The sequence below is a fragment of the Labeo rohita genome, chromosome 17 (genome assembly GCF_022985175.1).
Source record: "Labeo rohita strain BAU-BD-2019 chromosome 17, IGBB_LRoh.1.0, whole genome shotgun sequence".
Classification (NCBI taxonomy): Eukaryota; Metazoa; Chordata; class Actinopteri; order Cypriniformes; family Cyprinidae; genus Labeo; species Labeo rohita.
The window spans coordinates 1112537-1122993 of record NC_066885.1 but is presented as its reverse complement, the minus strand read 5'-3'; the positions used below and the strand labels follow the sequence as shown (position 1 = coordinate 1122993).

Genomic DNA, 10457 nt, shown 5'->3' with positions numbered 1-10457 from the left:
ATAATAATAATAATAATAATAATAATAATAATACACCTTCAGGGTGGGAAAAAATAAATAATAAAATTTTTTAAAAAGACATAAAAAGGTAAAATAAATAAATAAATAAAAATAAAATTAAAAATCCAGTTACCCTGATTACTGTCAGTATTTTTTTAAATAATACAGACTGAAAAACTGTATGTTTATATTTATTTTATTTAAATTTATTGTATTATTTACTATATACAATCAATCAACCAAAAATCCAGTTACCCTCATCTTTGTCAGTATTTTTTTTAATAACAAAGACTGACAAATTGTACATTTATCCCTTATTTATTTTATTTTTTATTTTATTATTTACTATGTACAATCAATCAACTAATAAATAAATACATCAATAATAATAATAATACACCTTCAGGGTGGGAAAAAATAAATAATAAAATAAATAATAATAAATAAATAAAAATAAAAATAAAAATCCAGTTACCCTGATTACTGTCAGTATTTTTTTTAAATAATACAGACTGAAAAACTGTATGTTTATATTTATTTTATTTAAATTTATTGTATTGTTTACTATATACAATCAATCAACCAATAAATAAATACATCAATAATAATAATAATAATAATACAACTTCAGGGTGAGAAAAATAAATAATTAAAAAATACATGAAATGGTAAATAAATAAATAAAAATCCAGCTGTCCTGATCACTGTCAGTATGTTGTAATAATAAAGACTGACAAACTGTACATGTAACTGTTATTTATTTTATTATTTTATTTTATTTTATTTTATTTTATGTAATTCTGTATTTACATTTTGACAATGTTGTGTATAAAACACACGTCTTTAGAGCCTCTTCAATAAAGTGCTCCTGTCCCTTTTAGAGAGTGTGTGTGTGTGTGTGTGTGTTTACACACAGTGCGTGACGTGGTGCAGGAGGCGGGGCCACGCCGCTGGAACACGAGAGCAAGTTCGACGCCGACAGCAGAATGAAGTGAACCGACGGAGAGCGTACAACGAATGAGCGAGTGGCTGTTATTTGTGAACTAAATGCGATTATTTTCACTTAAACATTTTTATTGAGCTGGAAAAGAGACAGACACAAAGGTAAGACGCGCTTACTCATCATGTAGTTTGTCAAAAGGTGGTGCAGTAGGGAAATACCGTAGTATTTGTTTTATTATTGATTAGTCTGGGTGTAAATACAGTATTGTTTGTTGTTGCTGATAAATGTATTTGTGTAGACACTCGCGTTTATGGGGAATATTTCATGTGAGCTGTCATATAAAGTGTATATTGTATAAACAAAGCATCATTTAGCTATAAAAATCACTGAAGCTGTTGTTGTTGTTGTATAAACCGGCACATTGGTGGTGTTTCAAATCCTAGTGAGCTCCCTGTTTAGACAGCAGCGTGATTGGTCGCGGTCTGTTCACTATGTTTTGAAACTTCTGGTTTTAACACAAGTCTGTGAGGACCAAAACTGCTGCTGTCTAGAAAGGTAGCACGCTAGGATTTGAAACACAGCCCTGTAATTCTCATAGCATATTTAGATTACATCTCAAATGTGATTTTTATTAATAATGACAGTCAAAAGTGCTGAAGACATGTGTCATAAACACTTCTTTATCCATGTCAGTGTGTTTTATTGGTATTTAGTGTCAATTCTAATGTCTAACTAACAGACTTTATGATAAGATAACAGTGTCATAATGACATAATGGTGTTGTTGAACTACTGTAATGTTATTAAGATATGGATATGAGAAATATAATAACAAGAGAACGATAAATGTGGATGGTGATAATGGGAAGACTAAGAACTGAACATCTGAATACTAGTTATAGTCACTCATTCCTCAATTCTGTTGGACTTCAGTTTGTTTTCAGTAAGAAGTCATGCAGTATTGAAGCAAGGCAGTTTATAGCTGTGCTGTGCTGGATAGTGTGCGAGTGTTTTGTGGTGTTCAGGCTGGTGTGTGTGTGTATGTGTGTGTGTTTCCTCACTGGGTCAGTAGTGCTACAGAAGCTCTATGGGAGGCGTCAGTCACCGACTAACAAATCACTCCACCACCACTGCCGCCAATAGACGACTTAAAGTCGAAGTTTATTGGCCAAGTCTGATTGCTCTTATAAAAATGTGTCTTAAATACACCATACAGTACACTACAGAAAAAAAAAACAGCATGCAAAATAATAAGTAGCATAAATTCCACTGGTTGATCCTACATTAAGTACTCTCAAATGTAGTATTTCCATGAAGTTATTTTTTTATGCATTTATTTATGCTTTTATGCATGCATTTATTTATGCGTTTATGCATGCATTTATTTATGCTTTTATATATGCATTTATTAATGCTTTTATATATGCATTTATTTATGCTTTTATGCATGTATTTATTTATGCATTTTTGCATGCATTTATTTATGGTCTATTTATAACATGGTATTTACATTATTGAAGAGTAAATAGCATTTTAAAGTTAAACCTAGCTTTTTGTCATGTTCAGAAATGCATGGTGCATTTTGTTAGTGGTGGTAGATGTGAAACTGTGGTTTTAGTCTCTTGTGGGTCAGTTTTGGTAACATTGTTGGAGTTGTTTGTCGAAGAGGTCAGGTGGAGTTGAATTAGCAGGGCCGTGGTGATTTTGGACTGATTCCACGCTGCGCTCATGAATGGATTCTCGATTGTCTGTTTGTGTGTGTGTGTCTGAAGCGGTAGAGGGAGCTGCGTGTTGCTCTGCTTTTCGCAGCGTCATTTTTACTCTCATTGAGGAAATCAGATGTGATAGTTTGTGGTGTGTGACATGTTACTGCTCATAAACACACTCGACACAGGACGTTCACACGCACCTCTGAGTGCTACACTTCCGACTGATGAGATACTGTATGGCCTGAGAGTATTACTCATAAGTGACATTTAGGATTTATTTGGAAACTTAACTCAAGGTTTTAAAGAGAGTACAGGGAGGTTACCGGGAGAGGTTGACAAAGAAGATACCGGTATGTACTAAGTTGTTACTTGGCTGAAACTCACATAAAAAGACCTGGGTTGACAGAAATAATTGTATTATTATTATTATTATTATTATTATTTTGCATTTGGAAATTTTCAAATGACAGTTGAAGCATATTTTCTTCTAACAGTTCCCAAATTAAAATTAAATAAAAGTTAAAATAAGGAATAAATTAAATACTATTCATATGTCTGATTAATATGTATATATACTTATATATATATATATATATATATATATATATATATATATATATATATATATATATATAACATAAGTGTTTATAATAATACAGTGATTTGCGGCTTTGTTTATTTTCAGTATCCCATCCTAATGTGCCTATAACACTGGCTGGGCAAACATTATGAGCTCCTGACTTTCAGAGCCATGGTTTTTTTACCAACCCCAATGCTTCACCACAGAACATGGAAAGTGTAGGCGAGATGGTTTCTGTCTTTGCCTCGCCAAACCTCGTCCAGGTTAAATATAGCAAACCAGTCGTCTAACCGCAGCCGAGCGTGTGGTTTCATCACTGCTATTTATCTAAATCAGTACGGCCAGTGGCCACAAGCGACACTAATCTTTACTCTAATTATCCCGCTGTTAACGGGCCATAATCGGACGCCTGGTTGGGATGAAACACCCCGTTATTACTCTGAGATGTCATTTGTGTAAGTGTGTGTGAGCGTCTAAGAGCACGTATTCACACATCTTTTGTGTGCTGTTTAGCGAACCGAAATGGGTTTTTCATTGGCTGATGCTCTTGACAACTGGTTTTACTTCAGATTTTACACTGAACATTCAGTGTTGACATACAATAGTCCAGCAGTTTATTTATATCACTATGAACTGGATAATCCTAACCACATGCAAAGTGATTACCGTGATAGAAGCTGAAAAGAAAGTTTGCCTGAACTCATAAATTTGTATTTAATGTCTTAACTCTGAGAAACTTACAAAGACAGACCTTTGTTGCCGAAAATAAATAGGAAACTAGATAGTAAAATTCGTAGACAAACTTTAAGTTGGCTTGAAAAAGCCTAGCCAGAAAGTTTGAAGTAGTTTTAAAAGCCTGTTTGTTTGAAGATTTCCAGTTTTAACTAGTTTGAAGTTTAAAGTTTGAAGTTAGTTGCTAGGCTACCTGGGGGGTTGCTAGGGTGTTACTCTGTTGTTGCTAGGGTACCCATGGTGGTTGCTAAGGTGTTGCTATGCAGTTGCTAGGGTAATCAGTAGTTGCTATGGTGTTACTAGCACGTTGTTAACATGTTTCTAGCATGATTAGCATATTGTTAGCAAGATTAACCAGTTACTAGCATGTTGCTAGCGTTTTAAAAGGATGATTAGCAAGTTTTTAACATGTTGTTAGCATGATTAGCTAGTTAGTAGCATGTTACTAGCATGATTAGCGGATTACTAGCATGATCAGCAAGTTAGTAGCATGTTATTAGCATGCTGCTAGCATGTTGTTAGCATGATTAGCAAGTTACTAGCATGATTACCAAATTATTAACATGTAGCATGATTAGCAAGCATGTTGTCAGCATGGTTGACAAGTTAGTATCATGTAGGTAGCATGTTAGTAGGGTGATTGGTAAGTTACTAGCATGTTGCTAACATGTTTGTAGCATATTGATAACATGATTAGTATGTTACTATCATATTAACATTATTAACGAGTTACTAGCATGATACTAGGATGATTAGCAAGTTAATAGCATGTTACTAACATGATTAACAACTTACTAGCATGTTGTTAGCATTATTAGCAAGTTAGTAGCATGTTACTAGCATTATTAACAAGTTACTAGCATGTTACTAGCATAACTAGCAAGTTACTAGCTTGTAACCATGATTAGCAAGTTACTAACATGTTTCTGACATGTTTGTAGCATGTTGATAGCATGATTGGCGAGTTACTAGCTTGATTAGCGAGTTACTAGCATGTTACTAGCATGATTAGCAAGTTGCTAGCATGTTACTAGCATTATTAGCAAGTTAGTAGCGTGTTACTAACATGATTAACAAGTTACTAGCATGTTGATAGCATGATTAACAAGTTACTAGCATGTTGTTAGCATGATTAACATGTTAGTAGCATGTTACTAGCATTATTAGCAAGTTAGTAACAGGTTACTAGCATGATTAACAAGTTACTAGCATGTTGTTAGCATGATTAGCAAGTTAGTAGCATGTTACTAGCATTATTAGCAAGTTAATAGCATGTTACTAACATGATTAACAAGTTACTAGCATGTTGTTAGCATGATTAGCATGTTACTAGCATTATTAGCAAGTTAGTAACATGTTACTAGCATGATTAACAAGTTACTAGCATGTTGTTAGCATGATTAGCAAGTTAGTAGCATGTTACTAGCATTATTAGCAAGTTAGTAATAGGGTACTAGCATGATTAACAAGTTACTAGCATGATTAGCAAGTTACTAGCATGTTGTTAGCATGATTAGCAAGTTAATAGCATGTTACTAACACGATTAACGAGTTACTAGCATGTTACTAGCATGATTAGCAAGTTAGTAGCATCTTACTAGCATTATTAACAAGTTAGTAGCATTTTACTAGCATGATTAGTAAGTTAGTAGCATGTTACTAGCATTATTAGCAAGTTAGTAATAGGGTACTAGCATGATTAACAAGTTACTAGCATGATTAGCAAGTTACTAGCATGTTGTTAGCATGATTAGCAAGTTAATAGCATGTTACTAACATGATTAACAAGTTACTAGCATGTTACTAGCATGATTAGCAAGTTAGTAGCATCTTACTAGCATTATTAACAAGTTAGTAGCATTTTACTAGCATGATTAGCAAGTTAGTAGCATGTTACTAGCATTATTAGCAAGTTAGTAATAGGGTACTAGCATGATTAACAAGTTACTAGCATGATTAACAAGTTACTAGCATGATTAACAAGTTACTAGCATGTTGTTAGCATGATTAGCAAGTTAATAGCATGTTACTAACATGATTAACAAGTTACTAGCATGATTAGCAAGTTAGTAGCATCTTACTAGCATTATTAACAAGTTAGTAGCATGTTACTAACATGATTAACAAGTTACTAGCATGATTAGCAAGTTAGTAGCATCTTACTAGCATTATTAACAAGTTAGTAGCATGTTACTAGCATTATTAGCAAGTTAGTAGCATGTTACTAACATGATTAACAAGTTACTAGCATGTTGATAGCACGATTAGCATGTTACTAGCATTATTAGCAAGTTAGTAACATGTTACTAGCATGATTAACAAGTTAGTAGCCTGATTCTAGCATGATTAGCACGTTGTTAACATGATTAGCATATTGCTAGCATGAATAAATAGAAGGGAAGCTTGTGGCTTGTCAGTGAGAGTTTGACTAGTGTTGCTTATTTGAACATTCCGTCAATGTAAGTCTATGTGATTTTTGGTGGTTTTAATAGTCTGGTTTAAGGAAACCGTAAGGCGGATCAGTCTGAAAAGATACAGCACACCGAGTCGGACCAGTCTGAAGGTCTGGGCCGAGTTGGTGGTTGTAGCTTTAAAAGTCCAGGAGTGTTTTTCAAGCCAACTTAATTATGCACTTAATCCGTGTCGTTGTTTTGATTTCGCGTGACCAGCGTCTTCTGCTCTTGTGTTCAGGTGAGGAGCTCGGCTGATGGATGAGGAGGAGGATGATGTGCGCAGGAAGGGTGTACAGCGCTGGCCTTCCTCCCACCTTCAGATAAAGCAGACCGAGACAGCAGGGCGACCCCCTCTATCGTCCAACGGCATGCTGCCCTGCCGGGTGCGTGTCGAGCCCACACGCTTTCTCTACGGTAAGCCGCGAACACCCTAGACAGGCGTCGCATCTGTGTCACATATTCCTGACCTCAGTGGCTTCATCACCTGTGTGTGTAACCAGTCGCTTTGCAATGCAAACCACTTCAGCGTTCACGTGTGCTCACACAGTGCATGCCTTATTTGATGAATATGAATGCTGAATCAGTGCTGGTGGGAAGTCAGTAAAGCACGGCGCTTGCAACACCAGATACGTGGGTTCGATTCCCACGAGCTGAACTGTTGAAACTTGAAGTTACTTTGGATAAAAGCATCTGTCAAATGCATAAATGTAAACATAAACAAAGCTTTCAAAATAAATGAAAACGATTGTATAATATAAAACTATTTTGTTTTATAGTTATTATGAAAATAAAACTGTATATTTTATATTTTTAATATAAATATATTAAAATATATTTTAATATAAATTATTATATAAAATTAATTAAAAATATTTTTATAATAAATAAATAAGAATATTAAACTATAAAAAAATAGGTCTAAATTCAATGATACAAATTAAAAAAAAATAAATAAATAAATAAAAATAAAAACAATGTATTTTATACTTTTGATGCTACTATACTTCAGTACCTAAACATATTTACATATGATATTCATGTATAAGTACTAATTATATTTAAGTTGAAAACACGCTGACTTATCAACCCCAGAGCTTTGATTTAAACCAAAAAATTACATGACAAAAATCTGAGAAAAAAAAAGAATAAAAAAGCAATGACTTCATTTTGATAGTTATTTATTATAATAATAAAAACAATATATTTTATGCTTTTAATACATATATACTTCAAATATATTAAAATATTTAAAATAATAACTCAGAGGTTTGATTTAAAGCAAAAAATAATGATTAAAAATAAATACATAAAAAGCGATGATATATAATTTTGACATTTATTATAATAATAAAAACAATATATTTATGCTTTTAATATGTATATAGTTCAAATATATTAAAGATATTTAAAGTAATACTCAAATATAAAAGTCTTATTTATTTTTAAGTTCAACCTCGGAGGTTTGATTTGAAGCAAAAAAATATTAAACAAAAATCTGAAAAAAAACAACATAAAAAAAGCAATTATATATAATTTATTATTTGTAATAAATAATAATAATAATAATTTATAATAAATAACTATCAAATTCGAAGTTTGATTTGAATAAAAAAAAATATGACAGAAATCTGAAAAAAAAAAAAAAAGCAATGATATTAATTTTGATAGTTATTTTTGATAATAATTTATAATAAATAACTATCAAATCCAAGGTTTGATTTGAAGCAAAAAATTATGACAAAAATCTGAAATAAAAAAAGAATAAAAAGTGATGATATATAATTTGATAGTCATTTATTATAATAAAAAACAATATATTTTATGCTTTTAATATGTATATACTTTAAATTGATTAAAATATTTAAAGTAATACTCAAATATAAAAATCTTAATTATATTTAAGTTCAACCTCAGAACTTTGATCTGAAGTAAAAAATTATTAGACAAAAATCTGAAAAAAAAAGAATAAAAAAGCAATGATATATAATTTTGATAGTTATTTATTATAATAAAAACAATATATTTTATGCTTTTAACATGTATATACTTCAAATGTATTACAAATATTTAAAATAATACTCAAATAATAAAATATTTAAGTTGAAAACACTGAGTTGTGGCCTAAACTGTCACTTACCAACGCTCATCAGATTAGCTTTATGTATTGTTGCAAAACAGGCAGTTCTTTTTGTAGAAACTGCCTGTGATTTTAGCGCCTCTTTCTATTGCACCTGATCAGTACGTGCAGCAGAGTCGGCGCATGTGGCGAATCTTCAAAAAGCACTTTGTTTCCCAGACGCTGTGTTCGTGCCCGGCAGCTTCAAACAGCGACTTCCTGTTTGACTTCTGTGAAAATCGACGTCACGACTTCATGACTCATGGCTTTCAAACCGCAGAGGCCTTTTCTCTCTCCGCTGTTTATTTTTAAACATCTCTGGTTTTTTAGCACTTGTGCCAAATCGTAGAGAACGTCTTTGGGGAAGGTGGTTGAAAGACACTTTCAGCACTTTAACATGATCAAAACATAAACTTCTTTTCTTTGAGATGCTGTTGTGAGATGGAGATGTACAGCATTATATGAGCTTGTTTTATGAACAGAATAATCTTTTCATCAGGGATGCGAACGCTCAATAACACTCGCTTGTTGGCAGTTATGTGGGAAGTTCATTATCAGCATTGACTGTGGTGATGAACTTAAGTGTCACTTAAGGCAGCTGTGTGATGTTGAGGTGTTTCTGAAGTGTCTTGATGTTAATCTACTACTATCAAATTTTTTTAGTGAACAACTATAAAGTCTGTCAATTAAAAAAAAAAAACAATGCAAAAAAGTGCAATTTAGGGTAAAAACCAGCAGCTGTGGTTTACCGGGAAAAAAAATGTTTTACAGACTGAACTTACATTTGCAGTTAAAACAATACAATTCATGTTTGTGTTTTATGTTTATATACCTGTTTTTTTTCTGACAAATTACTAAAAATCTTCTACATTTTGTAAAAAAAAAAAAAAAAAAAAAAAATATATATATATATATATATATATATATATATATACATGACACATTAAAATGATGCGATAAACATTTATTTAACAACATTTATTTAAACCTTAATGTACATAACTCATAAGAATATTGTACTTTAAAAAATAAATTAGACTTCTAAAATTCATCTTCTATTTTTAAAAATTAATCAAGGGTTATCAACTAAAACTGAAAGTATTAAAAATGTTTTTGAAAACCTAAAAAAAAATAAATTATAAATATCAGATGAAAACGTCACATTTTTTTTTCTAAAAAATATGTAGTCTTAAGAAAAAAATAAAAAAAAAGACAAAAATGTTAAAAATCTAAAATATTTAATATAAATATTTTAAATATTTTTAAATTATTTAACAAATTACACAAAATGTATAATATAAAAATGTTTCAGTTTCCATTTAAAAATATACAATATTACAAAAAAAAAAAAAAATATATATATATTTTTTTTTTTTTTTTTTTTAATTGTAATATTGTATATTTTTAAATGGAAAAATTACACTACCAGTCAAAAGTTTTTGAACAGTAAGATTTTTAATGTTTTTTAGAAGTCTCATTTTTTTTAAATTCCAAAGTACAGCAAAAACAGTAAAATAATGCTTGAATTTATCTTTGATCACAGGAATAAATTACATTTTAAAATATATTTAAAATTTATTTTAAATGGTAAAAATCTCAATATTACTGCTTTTGCTTACTAGATACTATTATAGTTTTTATTTTATTTTTTATTTTTTGGCTTTTTTTTACATTTTTATATTATACATTTTGTATAATTTGTTAAATAATAAAATTTTTGTTTTTTTTTTTTTTTTTTTAACTTAAGACTACTTATTTTTGGAAAAAAAAGTGTGACACGTTTTCATCTGATATTTATATTTTATTTTATTTTATTTTAGGTTTTCAAAAACATTTGTAATACTTTTAGTTTTAGTTGATAATAACCCTTGATTTTAATAACCAGCTCTATATTTAAGTTAATTTTTAAAAATAGAAGATGACTT

At 30.7% G+C, this 10457-nt stretch overlaps 1 protein-coding gene across 1 annotated transcript in view; it reads left to right on the top strand.

The window, feature by feature from the left end:
- Nucleotides 1-990: 990 nt before the first annotated feature.
- The window catches only part of bmf1 (BCL2 modifying factor 1), a 30871-nt gene continuing 21404 nt past the window's right edge, over nt 991-10457 (top strand). Inside the window, exons 1-2 of the mRNA XM_051133486.1 lie at nt 991-1104; nt 6655-6830. Coding sequence (XP_050989443.1) covers nt 6671-6830 — 160 coding nt within the window. The 5' untranslated portion in view covers nt 991-1104; nt 6655-6670. The remainder of the gene's footprint in view (nt 1105-6654; nt 6831-10457) is intronic.